Source organism: Martes martes (assembly GCF_963455335.1).
Source record: "Martes martes genome assembly, chromosome: 16".
Classification (NCBI taxonomy): Eukaryota; Metazoa; Chordata; class Mammalia; order Carnivora; family Mustelidae; genus Martes; species Martes martes.
The window spans coordinates 11899353-11918395 of record NC_137904.1 but is presented as its reverse complement, the minus strand read 5'-3'; the positions used below and the strand labels follow the sequence as shown (position 1 = coordinate 11918395).

General features: G+C 38.8%; 1 protein-coding gene across 24 annotated transcripts in view; it reads left to right on the top strand.

Moving 5' to 3' along the window:
- Positions 1-19043, top strand: part of NCOR1 (nuclear receptor corepressor 1) — a gene marked incomplete at its 3' end in the record, with an annotated part of 150928 nt that overhangs the window by 88250 nt on the left and 43635 nt on the right. For 10 of the 24 annotated variants that reach the window (XM_080825869.1, XM_080825877.1, XM_080825862.1 and 7 more), the window contains 7 exons: positions 1390-1452; positions 3330-3469; positions 9678-9804; positions 10950-11012; positions 12322-12874; positions 14989-15118; positions 17403-17598. In XM_080825869.1, coding sequence (XP_080681995.1) covers positions 1390-1452; positions 3330-3469; positions 9678-9804; positions 10950-11012; positions 12322-12874; positions 14989-15118; positions 17403-17598 — 1272 coding nt within the window. The remainder of the gene's footprint in view (positions 1-1389; positions 1453-3329; positions 3470-9677; positions 9805-10949; positions 11013-12321; positions 12875-14988; positions 15119-17402; positions 17599-19043) is intronic. The other 14 variants (XM_080825866.1, XM_080825865.1, XM_080825864.1 and 11 more) reach the window with 4 other exon arrangements.

Here is a 19043-nt window from a genome sequence, read left to right as displayed (position 1 = left end):
TTGCTGAATGATTAGGCTGTCCCCTGCCCCCTCCTCTTTAAACTAATATAGATAGTAGTGTAAGGAAAAAGCATCCTGATTAACATAACATTTTCTTTTTGTTAAATTATTTTTTATAAGAATGAATTCTTGGGTCCAAGCATTTTTCTCTCTTCTACTAAGTATTGTCTCATTAGTTTATAAAGGGATCATGTTAATGATGTTTACCATCATTGGTTCAGTGGTACCAATTTTACCGTAACATGAAGCATAAAGAAACCAGGTTCTGGGGGTGGCAAGGAGGATACAAGGAAAATAACTAGATAAGCACATGGGGGTAGATCCTGATGGGCCTTGTTTGAGCGATGTCCTGCTTTGCTTACAGAGTGGGAGCTCACAGAGGTTTTTAAACAGAGGAGTGCTGTGAATAGACTGGTGTTGTAGAAGGTGAAGTGGTGACAGTTGGAGGTCAGGTTGGAGAGAGTGAAGGCTGGAGGCGGAGGGACCAGCCAGAAGAGTGTCACTATGCAAGCAGTGGCCCAGGCAAGAAGAGGATGGGTTTGGGAGATTAGAACTGACACACATCATTGGCTGTGGGAGCAAATGGGAGGAAGGATTAAAAAATTGGTCTGAGGAGGCTATTAATAATTCAGATGACTGGGCGGATGGTGGTACTATTAATTGAGAAGGGGAATACAGCAGGAGCTCATTTCATGCCTGATGGTCTCAATTTCCTTTCTAATGTAGAAGAGAGAGTGTGTGCAGTTTGTGATCCATCTGTGTTTCCAGTCCCCTGTGTCATAGGGCCCCCGGGAGTGAGGATGAGATGGGGGACTCAGAGAGCAGGAGAGAACTGTGCCTGGACAGGGAGGGGGGCTGTTGTTTCTTCCTTTGACACTTTAGGAGAGGAGGGTGGAGCTTGAGTATGGTGAGGTGGGACTTCACAGAAAATAAGCAAGTGATGGTCAAACATGTAGATGTGGTTGGAGCTTCAGAGAACATTGAGAAAAAGCCTTACTTGAAAGCCTTGAATATTTCTCTTCAGTTGGTGGGGAGAGCCTGCCACCGTCCTGTGTCCATAGTTTCTTTTACCTAATGCTTCAGACAGGCTTTATGTCCGACGAACAGGTCGGTGCTGTCTAAGCTGTGAATGAACTTAAGTTTTCTCTGCCTGGGATGCCTGGGTGGCTCAGTCGGTTAACTGGCTGCCTTGGCTCGGGTCATGATCCCAACGTCCTGGGATCGAGTCCCGCATCAGACTCCTTGCTCGGCAGGGAGCCTGCTTCTTCCTTTGCCTTTGCCTGCCTGTGCTCTCTCTCTCTCTCTGACAAATAAATTAATAAAATCTTAAAAAAAAAAAAAAAGAAAAATGTTTTCTCTGCCTTACTGGGTTCTCTCTCTTTATTTCAGTTTCCACAGAGCCCGTAGAAACCTCTCGATGGACGGAAGAAGAAATGGAAGTCGCTAAAAAAGGTAAGTTAGACTTCTTCAGGTTCTTCAGGGTTTTGGTTGGGTTGGGATGGGCTTTTCAGGGTTATTAGTAATAAGTCAGATGGAGTGAGTATTTTTTAATTGGAAAAAGAAGAAAGTTCTTCTGCGGTAGTCAACAGAATTTAGAGGTAGAATTGAGTTCTTTATGATGGGGTGGTGCCCTCTCAGGTAATCATGCTGTGCCTTGCTAAAAGGCCCACTTTTGAGGAATTTAAGATTCTCTGCACGGTTTTATTTTGAATGTCATTTTGTTAGAGAGCAAGTCAACTATTTTCACTCTTCCAGAATAGCTGTGATTCAGTGTTTTATAGGGTATTTAAATATAGAGAGTCTATATTTTCTATTATTTAAAAGTTGGATTTGATAGCATGGTTCCTATCTCCTCAGTTTGTATTTTATAAGGCATTTGGTTATAAATTAGTAAGAATTGCACTGCAATTCAGAGGAGAAGGCATGAACTTTGGAGCCAGAAAAGGGTTTGAATTTTGTCTTTCCTACTCATGGCTGTGTGGCTCTGATCTTATTCTGGAACATTACAAATCTTTTTCTGTTGTTGCTTGTTAACATAGATAGATTTGAAATTGAAGTAAAACTTCTGGTAGGATAAGTAGTTGGTTTATAAATAAACAGTAGTTTGTGCTTTAAATAAAATAATTTTGAGAAAGATTAGCCAACTCTTTTTGGAGTTAAGTATTTACCTTATAATTCTAAAGAGAAATTATTGTAAATAAGTTGACCTCCTAATGACACATTTCCGATTTATTTTCTATTTAATAGATAATGAATGATACATTTAAGAGTTGTATAAACCAAGGTTACCAAAAATACAGCAGTTTAATGTGTTCTGTGTTCAAAATATTTTTATTTGATGTTTATTTGCCATGATTAGGAAATATGTGACTTGTCATGGTTACAGGTATAACTTTTTAAAAGAGTCACATTAAGAAAAAAGATTCACATTTATTCTCATCTGATTATCAGAATGTTATAGTGGAGTAAGTCGATAGTAGCTACATCATAGAGTGATTTTTTTCAGGTAGATATACGTCCATAGGACTGTTTTTAGTCTCTGCTCTTCTCAGTTCTGTTCATGTGTCAGAAGGATTTGGAAATGATCTTCCAGTTGTCATTAAGGAAGCTACCTTCATCAGCCTTGGAAAACTGTTTTCTATAAATTGTTAAATTTGTACTGTAAATTCATGCTTGGATACACCTGTATCTAAAGTATATAGCTGTCTGTATAGCTCTGTTGTACGTGTTTTTATATACCCATATTCCTTGCAAATGGGTATGCGTATGTATATATATTATTTGGTTAAAAAGTATCAGGTTGCATAGTTTCCTGTGATGAGTTGTCTTACCACAGGTTTGTTGATGTTGCTGTTTTTAAAACTAGTTTATTTTTTTGAGGGCATTTCTTGATTGTGAGTGGATTGAAGACATGCTGATTATAAATGTAGCCGTATATTTATTTTGTGTTATATCTTATTTTATAAGAGTACCTTATTAATTTTTTATTGATATACTGTTTACAAAGACTTAGAAGTGTCTAATCACTCAGTTTACAAGTGTTTGAGTTCTTACTGTGTGTCCGATGTTGTCCTAGCTCTCTGGGAGATACAGAACAGGGATAAAGTTGAGTCCTTCGGTTAATGAGCATGTTTTAAATTTGAGTGGCAAAATAGAGCTGTCAGTGAATTTCATGTCAATACATATTTAAATAAGTATTAAAATAGATAAATAATCGAAAACACATTTTTAGTGTTAATGATTTTGAATACTGTAATTAAGTTGATTTTTATTCTTGTTTGCTTTATCAGGTGATTGTTCATTAATCTTTGGTCGTTTATCAAATACAGGTCTTGTAGAACATGGTCGTAACTGGGCAGCAATTGCCAAAATGGTGGGAACTAAAAGTGAAGCGCAGTGCAAAAACTTCTATTTTAACTATAAAAGGCGACACAATCTTGACAACCTTTTGCAGCAGCATAAACAGAAAGTGAGTATATCGGAGGTAGTGAATCATTTATTTATTATTATTATTTTTTAACTGATTTAGTTTTTAACTGATAGTTACTTTGTTTCACTGTGTTTTTGAGCTTCAAATACTGGTTTTGAGGGAGAGTTCTTTGTATCTTGTATTTTTATTTATTATATTTACCTGTGAAGGATGTGCTAGTTTCTTGGCACAAGTTGCCTTTTTCTCTGATTACTGCCCAAGGAACAAAAATCATGTTACTAGTAATGGCAGTTCAGTACTTTTGAATTACCATAGATGGGATTTGAAAAATACAAATATTTGGGGGTTTGAATTGAAAACTTTAGTTGGAGTTCTGTGAACCTTGTTGAATGAATTGATAGGGCGTATTAAAACCATTTTCTCAGAAAAAGATCCTGAGATAAATAATAAAACCAGAAAGTATAAATTTTTTTTTAAAGATTTTATTTATTTATTTGACAGATAGAGATCACAAGTAGGCAGAGAGGCAGGCAGAGAGAGACAGGAGGAAGCAGGCTCCCACTGAGTAGAGAACCCGATGTGGGGCTCGATCCCAGGACCCTGGGATCATGACCCGAGCCGAAGGCAGAGGCTTTAACCCACTGAGCCACCCAGGCGCCCCTCAGAAAGTATAAATTTATTGAAAATTCTTTAACGAGGAAGTTCTAGTGCTCTCAGAGTCTACAGAGCTCTTTGAGGATTCCATGAGGCCAAAACTGTTTTTGTAAAAATATTAAGATGTTACTTAACTTTTTGCACTGTGTTAGATTTGCATGGATGGTGTCAAAGGAGTTATGAGAGAAAATGCTGGTGCCTTAGCATGAGTCATGGCAGGGCACCGCTGTGCTAAATACTCAGTGTATTCATCATCTTGGGCATTTGCAGTTTAAAAACAAATATGCCAATTTCACTTGTCCTTGGCAAAGCAGTACAAATTAGCTTTATTAAATCTTGACCCTTGAGTACCTGTGTGTGATGAAATGAGAAGTGTGCATAAAGCTCTTCTGTTCCGTACCAGAATATGCTGGTTCTGTCGAGGGAAAGTACTTTTGCAGTTGTTTGAGTTTCAAGCTGAACTAGATTCCCTTTTTTATGGAGTTTCAGTTTTAATTGGAAAAATGACAGAAAAATTATGGTTTTTCAGACTTGGATTCTTGGCAGACATTTTCTTGAAAATGAGTGAGACTGTCTTTCAAAGAAAGCAAGCAGAAGTATTGTTGCCACTTTTAAACTTCAAGCTTTTAAGCAAAAATTAGAATTTTGGAAAATTTGTCTTCCTCACTGTGAGCTTAACATCTTCCTCACACCCAAAGACTTTTTTGATGAGATCAGTGGTAATAATAACTAATATGATATTTATTTTTAAGATTTTATTTATTTATTTGACAGATAGATATCACAAGTAGGCAGAGAGGCAGGCAGTGGGTAGGGGGAAGCAGGTTCCCTGCTGAGCAGAGAGCCCGATGCGGGGCTTGATCCCAGGACCCTGAGATCATGACATGAGCTGAAGGCAGAGGCTTAACCCACTAAGCCACCCAGGCGCCCCCTAATATGATATTTTGAAAACAGTAAAATTATATGCAGATTTGAAAAATCCGTGTAACTCCATAATTTCCAGATGACCAATTTGTGATGTCACAATGGATGTTATGTATGGATAGAGGATGTACAAAATACTTTTTAATACATCAAAGTTTAAGATAGATAAATGGATTTTAATAGAGTACAAAACATTTATTGATATGGTTTCAGATTTCATATTGCAGTTACCCTTTAAGAGATGACTACTTGCTGAATTTTGGTACAATACCAAAGAATAATAACCATGGTCATTTGAAAAGATTGTTAAAATATGCTTCCCTTTTCAACTACATATCTCTGTGAGGCCAGACTTTTTTTTTGGTAGTAGGTTCCACACCTAACATGGGTGGGGCTTGAACTCACAACCCTGAGATCAAGAGTCACATGCCCTACCGACTGAGCCAGCCAGGGGCCCCCCAGACTTTTTTTTTAATATGTATACTTCAGCCAAAATAATACTGTGTCTGCAGATTAGATTATATGTAGAAGCACATTTGAAAATTGTGCTGTTTTCTGTGAAGATAAACTTTAAAAGAAATTTCTACAAACATTGAAAAAGCTACTTTTCACTAAATTATCAAACTTTTGTTTTGGAATATAGTTATTTTGTATTAATCTTTTTATGTCGACATGTAACAGGTGTATTGTTATTTTTATATTTTAAATGTTTTTGCTTTAATTCAAATATGATAAGTATCATTATATCTGTCTCATGAATAGAACCTGCTTAGGGTCTTGAATGCTTTTTAAGAGTGCTATATCCTTAGACCAGAACATTTTGAGACTCACTGAAGAAGGATAGAATGGGTAATAAAAGGGTAGATATTTAAATTTGTTAGGGTTTGCACTTTTAGTAAATAAGAGTGTATGAAGTTTGACATTGATTTAAAAAGTTATATACAAAAGACCTTTTAACATTAAAAATGAAGATGTAGGGGCACCTGGGTGGCTCAGTTGTTAAGCGTCTGTCTTCTGCTCAGATCATGATCCCAGGGTCCTGGGATTGATCCCCACATCAGGCTCCCTGCTCGGCGGGAAACCTGCTTCCCCCTCTCCCACTCCCCCTGCTTGTGTTCCCTCTCTCGCTGTGTCTCTGTCAAATAAATTAATAAAATCTTAAAAAAAAAATGAAGTAAAGGTTAAAAATGTGTTGTAGCAATTAAAAGGGAAGAAAACAAACATAACAAAAGGTCTGCTGACAAGAGACTTGACTTTATCAAATACTATTTAAGATGTTTGGGGAGAAAATCAAGTAAAGAATAAATCAGACATGTTTTTAGTCAGGGTTCTCCGGAGAAACAAAACCAACAGTGTGTGTGTGTGGAGAGAGAGAGAGAAAATTAATTTAATTTAATTTAATTTAATTTAATTTATTTATTCATTCATTATTTATTTTATTATTTATTTATTTATTTATTCATCAATTCCCCTTATTTATTTATTTATTTATTTATTTATTTATTTATTTATTTTAAGAAATTGGCTCCTGGGGTGCCTGGGTGGGTCTGTGGGTTAAAGCCTCTGCCTTTGGCTGGGTCATGGTCCCAGGGTCCTGGGATCGACCCCCACATCGGACTCTCTGCTCGGCGGGGAGCCTGCTTCCTCCTCTCTGCCTGCTTCTCTGCCTACTTGTGAACTCTGTCTGTCAAATAAATAAATAAAATCTTTAAAAAAAAAAAAAAAGAAATTGGCTCCTGTGATTGTGAGTGCTTGGATCCGATGGTGAAGGGTGGCAGGCTGGAGACTCAGGAAAGAGTTGCACCTGAAGTCCAGAGGTGATCTGCTGACAGGTTATCTTCTTGCTGGGGGTGGGGATGGAGGAGGGAGAGCAGGGAGCCATGAGTCTTAGTTCTATTAAAGCCATCAGTTGATTAGGTGAAGCACCCCCCCCCCCAACATTCTGGAGGGTCATCTGCTTGTTCATCTCATCTAAAAAACACCTGCACAGAAATACCCAGATAATGTTTGGCCAAATGTCTGAGTGCTGTAGCCCAGCCAAGTTGACACGTAAAATTACCCATCACAAATGTCTTTAAAACTTCTTGTTCTAATCATTTTAATTACAATGGAAATAACAGGGATGGTAGGCTTCCATTTTTTTTTAGAGTGTTTTATCATTTGCTTTCTTTTCTTTTTTTAAATTTTATTTGGCAGAGAGAGACACAGCGAGAGAGGGAACAGAAGCAGGGGGAGTGGGGGAAGGAGAAGCAGGCTTCCTGCCAAGCAGGGAGCCCCATGCCAGGCTCGATCCCAGGATCCTGGGATCATTACCTGAGCTGAAGGCAGACGCTTAATGACTGATCCTCCCAGGTGCCCCTAGAGTGTTATGTCATTTTCAAAAAGGTTTCAAGAAAACATGACAAAATGTCTAATATCTATTAAAATGCAGTGCAAGATATATAGGTGTTACATTTCCATAGGTTTGAATTATTACATTAAAAATTAGTGAGTACTAGGGCACCTGGGTGGCTCAGAGGGTTAAGCCTCTGCCTTCGGCTCAGGTCATGATCCCAGGGTCCTGGGATCGAGCCCGCATCGGGCTCTCTGCTCAGCAGGGAGCCTGCTTCCCCTTCTCTCTCTCTCTGCCTGCCTCTCTGCCTACTTGTGATCTCTGTCAAACAAATAAATAAAATCTTTAAAAAAAATAAAAATTAGTGAGTACTATCATATAGTGAAGGAAATACTTGGAGAAATAGAAGATGATTGCATGTGAACAGAGGAATGTCACATGGTGGTGGTGAAACACTGTCTCTTCTATATTCATCAGTGGAAATGCCAAACAGCATGGGTAGATATTGGCAAAGAAGGGGTATAGCTTTGACACTGGAAAAATCCCTGTAAGAGCGACTATCTAATGCCTAAAAGTATTGCAGTCTTCGTAGTCTTTCTAAAGGTTTTTAAAGAGCATGGCCAGAGGATTTGCCCCTTGCGTTCTTTTTTTTTTTTTTTTTAAGATTTTATTTATTCATTTGACCGACAGAGATCTCAAGCAGGCAGAGAGAGAGGAAGGGAAGCAGGCTCCCTGCTGAGCCGAGAGCCCGACGTGGGGCTCGATTCCAGGACCCTCAGATCATGACCTGAGCTGAAGGCAGAGGCTCTAACCCATTGAGCCACCCAGGCGCCCCTCTCCTTGCGTTCTTGTGAGGAACGTAGTGATTATTTTTTTTTAGCCTCAGAATTAGATCTAGTTCTACGGTGGACACTGGGATGTGCTTTTTTTCTCTTGACTTAGTTACTGCTTTTAGGTTGGATCCTAGCATAGAATTTTAACAATTGGTTTAGCAATAATTTATTTTCCTCTGTGAGTAGTGTCTCTGGGGCGGGGGGCCTGTAGCTAAAGTCCGGTGAGTATAGTATAGGCTCAGTAAGAGGCAGAGAACAGAGCAGTGTCAGGGCTGGGATCCTCAGGTCTGCAAAGACAGGAGACCTTAAGTTTCATAGTTAGCAACATGAGATTAAAAATATAATAAATAGCTGATGTCTTACACTTAAATACGTACACGTATGCTCTTACAGATCTGTGATCCCAGTAGAAGAATGAGCAATTCTATGTACACACATTGTTTGCAGAAGGGAAGATCCTGTTAAAGAAAAAGGGAATTTGTCCTCATAATAGCAAAGGCAGTTCAGTAACATCAGTGATGATTGGTGACACTGATGATCCATTGTTGCTTATGAGAGCACATAATTCTTCCTGTTAGAGAAGGATGGTTATTGCAGCATTATTAATAGCGCAAAACTTTACAATTGCCTAAATACCTTAATATAGGAGAATTTTAAATATCTGTTGGTACAGAGTGTTTTTATGGAATCATCAATAAATATAACATTTTTGAAGAATTTATAATGAGTGGGATAGGTAACTACATTGGGCAATCCTAGTTTTATTTACATGTACTATACATAAACATATATGCATACACGCAGATAAAAGACTGAAAGGAAGTGTATCAGTATAGTCAGAATCTCTGGCTGGTGCAATTATGAGCCATTATTGTTTTGTTTTTCTTTCTTTTTTTTTTTTTTTGAAGATTTTATTTATTTATTTGACAGAGGGGGATCACAAGTAGGCAGAGAGGCAGGCAGAGAGAGAGGAGGAAGCAGTCTCCCTGCTGAGCAGAGAGCCCAATGCGGGGCTCCATCCCAGGACCCTGAGATCATGACCTGAGCCGAAGGCAGAGGCTTTAACCCACTGAGCCACGCAGGCGTCCCTGTTTTATTTTTCTTAACAATTTTCTGTGTCCTCCACATTCCAATGAATATCTTATTTTTAGTAGAAAACAAGTGCATGTTATTTTTATTAGAAAAATACATTATTTGGAGAGGGAAAAATAGCAAGAATTTTGTGAATTTTGGCTCTTGGTACATGTATGGTGGCAAGTAGTTTGGAAAAAGGTTCAAATGTAACTTTTGGTCAGTTTGATGAGACCGATCTGTCCACACAGAAGGCCAGTTAGTGGTTCCGTAGAGGCAACCGAATATCCACCAGAACAGTTGTCAGACAGGCAGCCTTCTCGTTCAGTGTGTGTGTATCTGTGTTCTGTGTTACTTCAGATGTGAGAGTTTTCTTTTGTTTCCTTTCAGCTATTTAAATCATAAATAATTCAACGCTCTTTTGCTCCTTCAGACTTCACGAAAGCCCCGGGAAGAACGAGACGTGTCCCAGTGCGAAAGTGTAGCTTCCACTGTTTCTGCTCAGGAGGATGAAGATATCGAAGCTTCTAATGAAGAAGAAAATCCAGAAGACAGTGAAGGTATCTTAAAATCTTAAATTTAGTTGCGACTTCTACTAGTTCAAATTATCTAATTATTAGCTTAGTCATTTAAGAATTGCTTCATTAAGGAAAGGGTATATTCAGTGTTTTCATAGAGACCTTATGCTTGAGCACAATGTATTTATTCATTCAGTCAACAAATATGTATGTAGCACCTGTGATGGTCCTGTTGCTACAAGCAGAAGATCTTTAAAATGGCAGTTCCGGGGTGCCTGGGTGGCTCAGTCAGTTAAGCGGCTGGCTCTTGATTTTGCCTCAGGTGGTGGTCTCAGAGTTGTGAGATTGAGCCCCACAACGAGCTCTGAACTGAGCATGGAGCCTGCTTGAGATTCTCTCTCTCCCTCTGCCCCTCCCCCCCATTCACGCTCGCTCTCTCTCAAAAAAACAAATAAAAAATAGATAAATAAAAATAAAATTTTAAAAATAAAATAAAATGGCAGCCCGGCATCAGTACACTGTCTGTGCATCAATGTCACTGCCACCTGTATGTGTCTGGTTAGTATCATTGATTCCATTTCTCTTTATTGCAATGAGTTTGACTCACATATGTCATATTTATGCTTTTGTGTAAAAAGAATTAATGTTGCTAGAAGCCCCGGTAGAAAAGAATGTCAACCCAAGAAACATAAGACAGAAATAAAATACTTTTTGTCGCTTGAACAAGTTAATGACCACTTCCCGAAAAAGTAAATATTTTCTTGAGTTTTTGCTAATTAAAAGTTCCTAATTCATTTCAATTTGCATTACTGTTAAAGTTTCTGTAGATTTCTTTTGTGAATTGAGTGCTTCGAAGTGGGAATTTTCAGTGATTTTAGTAGCTCTTTATATATAATATCTTACACATGTTCATACTTTGTATACACAAATATTTTCTCCATCTCATTCGCTTTTTGTTTTATTTTAAATTACCAGAGTTTAAATTTCGTATGTAATTAGAGCTGCTTAAATATGTTCCTTTGAAGACACTTCTATTTTAAGCTGAGGAAGTTCTGTACCTTCCAGGAGTTTCAGAAACAGTAGATTTCGTTTTATTTTTTTCTGCAAGTTGTTGTTGGCTTTTGAAACTTAAATTTTGTTTTGAATGGGTTTTGGCTTTGAACATTAAGTAGCTTTTTTTCTGTGAGGTTTTGTGGAAAATGAGGCCCGTGTGGCAGGAATGAAGACAATACTGGAGCAGCAGAGTTTTGGTAAGATTTGGCTTTTAAAAAGCTCCCTCTGGCGTCGTTGTAGAGACTGGTCTGAGGTGGAAGATAGGGAGAGTTGCTTCTGGACTACAGGGGCAGTCGAGCAGTTGAACACAAGTGGTTGGACTCAGGGGATGTTTCTAGAGAGAAAATCTGTGATGCTTGTCTGCATAGGATATGGGGATTAAAGAGAGGAGAAGTAAAAGATTATCCCTTAGAGGTTTCTGGTTTAATTAGTAAAAAACAGAAAAGTCCACGGACTTAGTCTAGTGTAGGAAATACCGAATTTGTGATTCCTTTGAAATACCTGAGTAAAGATGTCAAAGATTAAAACTGTATTTTATATCAAGTGAAACCAAGGATGTGGGGAAAGGTCAGGGTTACAATGTTAAGTTAAAAGTCCATGTAATGTTACTCTGGAATTTTCCTGTCTAGTGCAGTACCCACTAGACATATGTGGCTATTGAGCTCTTGAAATGTGGCCAGTCCAAATTGAGATGGGCTGAAAATGTAAAATGTAATCAGATTTTGGAGATGTAGTACCAAAAATAAAAATGTTATTACTAGTTTTCTATATTACTATATTTCTACATGATTACATGTTAAAAAGATAGTATTTCAGTCCTATTGGGTGAAATAAAATACGTTGTTAAACCTAATTTATCTCTTTTTATTTTTTTAATGTGGCCACTGGAAAAATGAAAATTTTAGGCAGATGTAGCTCATATTATGTTCCTGTTGGATGGTGCTGTTTTAGACTGTCAGACCTCTTGGGTCAAAGGAAAAGCACAGCCACAGGCTGGTAGAAATAAACCAAATACCATTTTATGGGAATGGCTTCTTATTTAGTTTTGGTTTTGCATCTGTCTTCATTTTTCAATTTTAATATAAAGTAATATAAATTTCATTCATTCATTCATTCATTCATTCATTTATATTTATTTACTTAAAAAATATTTTTAAGAGTTCTTATTTATTCAAGTAATCTCTACACCCAGCGTGAGGCTTGAACTCACGACCCTGAGATCAAGAGTTGTACGTGCCAGTGATGGAGCCAGCCAGGTGCCCCTCATATAAATTATTTTTAGATATTAAAAGCTCTTATGCTTTCAGTTTCAGAAGGTGAGCACCATTTGACCTCTCCCTTTCATGCTCTGTGAACAAACACTCTAGCTTCCCAATGGCCTTAAGACTTCACTGAGGCCATCTAAGGAGTATCATTCGTCCCAAACAACTACTTTCAAGCATGGCTTCTGTCACCACCTGAAACATGTTCATTATCAGATTTTTATGCTGTATCATTATCTTTAAGGTGCTGAAAATAGTTCTGATACAGAAAGTGCTCCTTCTCCTTCACCAGTTGAAGCTGTCAAGCCCAGCGAGGATAGCACTGACAATGCGACTTCTCGAGGAAACACCGAACCTGGGGCCGAGCTCGAGTCCACCACGGAACCTGCACCCAGTGCATCTCCCTCCTCCGCAGTTCAGAGTGCAAAACCCGTGGAAAGTGAAAGTGTGGAGACGCAGGCGAGCGACAGCATCCCCGCGGAGGCAGCAGAGCCGATGGACGTTGAGCGTCAGGAGCACAGCGCTGAAGTGCCTTCCGTTCTCGATCTCCCCACGACGACCAAATCAGACTCTGGAGACGTCGAGATGAGGGCGCCGGAAAACAACCCATCTAAAGTCGAAGGTGATACCAAAGAAAGAGACCTAGAGAGAGCCAGCGAGAAGACGGAACCTAGAGATGAGGACTTGGTGGTGGCCCAGCAGATAGGCGCCCAGAGGCCGGAGCCCCAGTCGGACAATGACTCTAGCGCCACCTGCAGTGCGGACGAAGATGTGGATGGAGAGCCCGAGAGGCAGAGGTGAGACTCGCTCCTCTGCGATTACCCTGTGCTTTGCTCTGGCGGAGGCTGACCGAGTCACAGGGTGCTGGCTGCGGGGGTTATTCCCGTATGAATAGCAGCCGCTTAGAGGTGGTCCCCATGCTTTTCATACTGGGTCATGAAGCCGTTCGTCTGTTTCAGTAACCGAGAACAATTGTGCGATCGTTTGTTTCCAATGAAAAAGATAAGGATGCTTTTCTACATCGGTTGTTACATGCATTTCATATGTAGCGAAGAAGGGGATTTCATCTAACAAAGTTTGTGATCTGAGCCCTGGATGACTGCCATTCCTGGTGTCAGAAGTGGTAGGATGTGGTGGTGAAGGCAGAGGCAAGAGGCCTTGGCTTGTTTGCGTCAAGACCATACGGCCTCAGAGCCAGGCCTGCTGTACCTGTGTATTAGATGATAGAAAATGTTGACAGGAGAAACATCTTATGTGTTCTGAAAATATTTTAGGAAGTATAATTTAAATACAAGATTGTGGTAATCATATGATCAGTTTGTATAGCAGTTAAAATTTTAGATTACTAATTTAAAATATATATAATACAGATTAATATGGAACTACTTTCAGTCATTAAATTCATAATATAAAAATCTGTCCTACCTTTATGGTTTTTATAAAAATTACAGTAACAATGACAATAAAATTATAGGAAGAGATACTGCTTTATTTAATATATGTACTTGCCTTGGGATTTCCTTCTCCATGAAAGAAATAGAATCACCTAGGATCACAGTAGAACATTTGATTGGCACACTTTCTAGAAATGAATTTGACTAAAATACCATTTAATCAGAAACTCAGTTCAACTCTTTTTTTCTCCCCCCCGAACCCTGACCGCCCACTTTTTAATAAGAAAGAGGCAAATAAGCCACTCAGCGGAGAGCCAGATTCTCTTCATCTAAGATGAGGATTGTCTGTGTTTTCCACTATTGGTTTTAGTAACTCTATTTATAAATGAAGGAAAAATTAGGATGATGGTAATCTTCAAGGAGGAACATCCTAAGAGCTGAACATGATAGTAGTCCTAAAATTTAGAAATTCCTTATAAATACATGGTGGTCTTTGAGTAATGCTGTGTGTCTACATCACATCCAAACTGTTAAAATAACACTTTCACTTTTCTACATCTTTAATACCGTCTTTATTCTTCACGTTAAATGTTGTATTCTTTTATACATTCTAATTTTCTTATCAGTTGTATTTTTTAAAATGTTCATCTTCCCCCAATAACATTGGAAAGTCTGATCCAGCCTGAAAGGTATGGCATTAGCGCATAATCCCCCCAGTTCACATACTGGGTGTCACAAACTCTAGTGGAGGTGCTGAAACTGAGTGAAGCAGGCGGAGTGTAGGATGGTGGGGGCTCCGGGGGACAGAGCAGCACGTGCCGTTGGAAAGGGCAGCTGCTGCACGTTCAGCATGCGGATGCCGCGTGGCCATGCCGCTTCTGTGTGGCCATTTCTTTCCATTCTTGGTGAGAAACCAGGAGTCTGGAATTTGGGGTGAAATTCTCAATTTTAGAATGGTGGTGGGCAGATGTTTGAAAAAATAGTCTATGATCCTGGCAAAACATCCTGTATCAGGTAATTAGTTCGTAATCCATGTTAGTGGTAGATTAGGACCTGGTATTGTATAATGGAATTTATTCAGACTGGATGGTTAGATGCAGATAAATTTCAAACTATAAATCAATATAATCTTTACCGGGGAAATTAGCATTATAGATTCCCCTTTTCCTTACTGTTCAGATACCTTCTAAGGTTGATGTGTTGTGTGTGCACATACATATTAACTTAGAAGGAATTATGATTAGGGGTGCCTGGGTGGTGCAGTCTATTAAGTGATGGACTCCATTTGGGCTCATGATGTGACCTCAGGGTTGTGTGAGCGAGCCCTGCATCGGGCTCTGTGCCTAGTGCAGAGTCAGCTTGAGATTTTCTCTTCCTCTGCCCCTTCCATTCCCCTTCCTTTTTTCCTCTCTCATTCTCTAAAATAAATAAATCTTAAAAAAAAGGGGGGGGAATTATGATTTTACATTTAAAGTCTTAAGTATGAATACTTTATCTTTTTTTATTGCCAATTGCAGAATGTTTCCTATGGACTCAAAGCCTTCATTGTTGAACCCCCCTGGATCTCTGTTGGTCTCATCCCCAATAAAACCAAATCCACTGGACCTGCCGCAGCTTCAGCACAGAGCTGCCGTTATCCCGCCAATGGTAAGTTTTCAAAGTGAGTAGAGAAGTAAAGATGAGAAACAAAGACCTTCAGAGACGTTTCTTCTCCTCTTTAATCAGTACTTGATTTCTTTAAAAAATTATGGTGCAAAACACACAGCATAAAATTTATCATCTTACCTATTTTTAATATGGTTCAGTAGTGCTAAGTATATTCATGTTGTTGTGAAATAGATCTCCAGAACTTTCTCATCTTCCAGAAGTGAAACTCTCTTCCCATTAAAGCACAAGGCTCTCTTTCCCCTCTCCCCAGCTCCGGACAACCACCATTCTACTTTCTGTCTCTGTGAATTTGGCTAGATACCTCATATAAGTGGAATCACAGGGTATTTGTCTTTTGTGACTGGCTTGTTTCAGCATAAAGTCCTCAGGGTTCATCCAGGTGGTAGCACACGTCATAATCTCCTTCCTTTCCTTTCGAGGACTGAGAACATCCCATTGTATGTATATGCCACATTTTGTTTAGCCATTCAGCCATTCAGTTGTTTGCTTTTTCAAATGGGTTCATTGTGATGGTTGACTGAAGTGTTGATTTCCATTTCAGGGGAAAAAAAAACCATCAAAGAAGTATATAATCCTTTAGCCATAAATATCTGTAAGCTTTGTTTTTGTTTTGTTTTCCTATAAGACAGTAGCAGAATAAATACATAAATAAATTTTGAACCTTTAGAATGAATTCTAGAGATTACAGCTAACTTCAGTATACAATTCCAAATTTAGTTTTATTTACATTTTACTTTAGTAATCTCTACAAGTTTGACTCTCTTTTGACACTGAATTCCAAACTAGGGTGTTGCTCCTTTACTTAGTAATGTTTTCGCTCTTGCTTCACTAGAGGGGATAAAAATTTGTTCTGTCTCACATGATAATTGATAAAAGTTAAGTGTGTGCTTATGATAGACTCCAAAAAAAAATCATTAAACATTTGTTCATTCATTGATTTACTCGAATGGACTTTTATTAAGTGTCTGCCCAGTTCAAGACAACATTGTTAATGCTGTATGGAATATTTATATGTTGTAATCTCTAACTTCAAAAAACATAGAGATTGCTCTTGATAGACATAGAAAAATATTATAATAAAACTTAAAATGGATTATCAAAATGTGATGCTCTGTTAAGTTTAAAAATGTAGTATGGTCATTTCAGAGGAAGGAGAGCTTCCTTCTTAATGAGACAACTAAAGAAGACTCTGCATAAGAAATAATATTTTGGTTGGACCAAAACAATTCATTTGGCTTTATAGAAAAAGGAGGAAGAGCCATGTTTACATACAAGCCAAAGCACAAAGGCAAGAAAATTCTGTGTATGTTTTGGGCTCAGTGAAAAATTCTACTTAGAGTGTGAAAAACACTGTGGAAGTCTTTATTTAGATAATAGGTTCTGAAAAACTCAGATCTCTACTCTTCCCCAGAATTTTTTGTATTCATGAAGTAATGGACTGTGTTAGAGGCTGTTTATTTAGTATTGAACCAAACAGGTTGGGTTCTTTCCTTCCTGAAATGAGAGAGACAGAAAATAAACAAAACAGCCATATTATTGTGAATTGTGCTATTGTAAGCGCTGTCTGTGTTCCCTGAAAGAAAGAAACAGGGCTGCCGTAAGGAGGAGAACGGGGAGGGACGGTTAGGGATGGCCTGTCCGAAGAGGTAACATTCAACACCCGTCCTGTTGTGTTAGTGAGTTGGTTGTGGGAGGTGAGGCGAATCAGTCAAGGTTGTCTGCCGGGTTTCTGGTCTCAGCTGTTGAAGTTCCGTTTCCTAAGACGGAGGTAACGGAAGAAGCATTGAATGTAGGAAATGAACAGTTCTGTTAAGAGATGCTTTCAGATACCCGCCTGGAGGTGTTAGGTAGCCGTGCTGTGAGTATGGGACTTGGAGCAAAGGTCTTACAAATAGAAATTGATGAGCCATTAACATATAGATGACATTTCAGTGCGCAGAAGTGGTGTGCATACCTAGAGAACCTAGAGGGGAGGCCTAGGCGTCAGGGCCCTGCTACCAGGGGTTAAACCATCGGAAGTTAAAAGCAGACCACCGTGTTTCAATTTCTGATTTAGATCTCTTATCACAACTTCTGTGATTTATATTGTGTTCTGAAAGTAAATGTTCAGCACTTGAAGTATTTCATACTTGAAGATTAGTTTGACCAAAAAATGGCAAAATCCCATCAACCAGTATGTTGCAGAAATAAGCGTTATTTGCAACAGAGGGTTTCAATGTTATGTCTGTCATTGGCGTATTTAGATTTTTTTTTCTTCCTGTAGGTTTCCTGTACCCCATGTAACATACCGATTGGAACCCCAGTGAGCGGCTATGCCCTCTACCAGCGACACATTAAAGCAATGCACGAATCCGCACTCCTGGAAGAACAGCGGCAGAGGCAAGAGCAGATAGATCTGGAATGCAGGAGTTCCACCAGTCCCTGTGGCGCCGCCAAGAGTCCAAACAGAGAGTGGGAAGGTGGGTAGAACTATCCCCGCAAAGCATTTCTCTGAAGGGAAACAAAGCTATACTCCAAAGTAGTGTCCTTTGTGCTTTGTAGTTTATCTGCATGTCAGTTGATTAATTCCTCTTGTCCCCAGCACAGAACTCCTTTAAACTGACCTCGGTTAAACTTTCGAGGAATGTTAGTATTATTGACTACTCACAGGCAGCAGCAACATTGTAATGGTTTTTGTTGATACAAGTTTTCTGGTATTTATTTCTCTGCTGAAAGACAGTAAAAGCCATGGTTTGTGCTCCATTCATCTGAGTTTTCAGAGTAAGTGAGAATTGTTATCCTGTCCTCCCAGTAAATCACATGTAACAACAGGGTAATACTCATTCTCATTGATGTGATGGGAGACAACTTTGTATGTCGTGCCGGTTGTACCCTGACTCACCCCTCACCCTGGCCTTCACCACTTGTGTGGCCAAGGACAAGTCCCGAAACTTTCTGACTTTTAGTTCTCTCACCTGTAGAGTGTAAGTTACAGATCTATTTATCTGTCTCTGTTTTTCCATCTTACTGAGATTACGACCCATAAGAAAGAATCAGCATTCAGTATTGTTTTGTAACACATGGCTCAGCATTATTCTTTACATAATAGTATATGTAATACATATGCAATTTATAATAATAGTGTACAGTGCATACATAGTATAATAGATAACACAAAGGTACAGTTATCATTGTTATGTCACTGTTGTTATTTCAAGTGACAGATTCGAGTTGTGCATGCTTTTTTTTTTTTTTAAAGCTTTTTTTGTTTTTAAGTAATCTCTATACCCAACATGGGCCTTGAACCCACAGCCCTGAGGTCAAGATTCCCGTGCTCCACCCGCTGAGCCAGCCAGGCACCCATATGCATTTTCTTTCTAGTTGTGCATGATAAGCTCAGTTTCTTTAAAAAGGTTGTGGGGCGGGGGATGATTTCTCAATTGTAATACATTCTTCTGGCATGGTTAAGAAATGGAACACGTGTTCTGGTTGATAGTTGACTTATGCTATAATATGCCTAGAATATAAGACTATTAAGGTCTTCGTTACTATGGTTTAGGTTTTTTGGTAATGATTCAAAAGACTCTTTGCAGTACCTTACACAGATAAGTAAGAACAATTAGCTGTAGAATGTCATGCATTTCAAGGGCTATTTAATATAAAATCAGAACTGTGGTACTTAACGGATCTTGACCACCACGACCTTCTCAAACCCCCAACCCCGTTTCACAGTAATGAGTTATGAGTTATATGGCACCCTGAACCTCTTATGTTAGAGTTTTAAATATAAAATTGCTGGTGTTTTAAGTATAAATCTTGTGCTAGTAAAAACGTGAACCAGAGTAGTAATACCCAGCAAGGCTGGGTGTATCATAGGTGCCAAATGAATATTTCCTGAATGAAGGTAAAAACACTGATGGTTTGG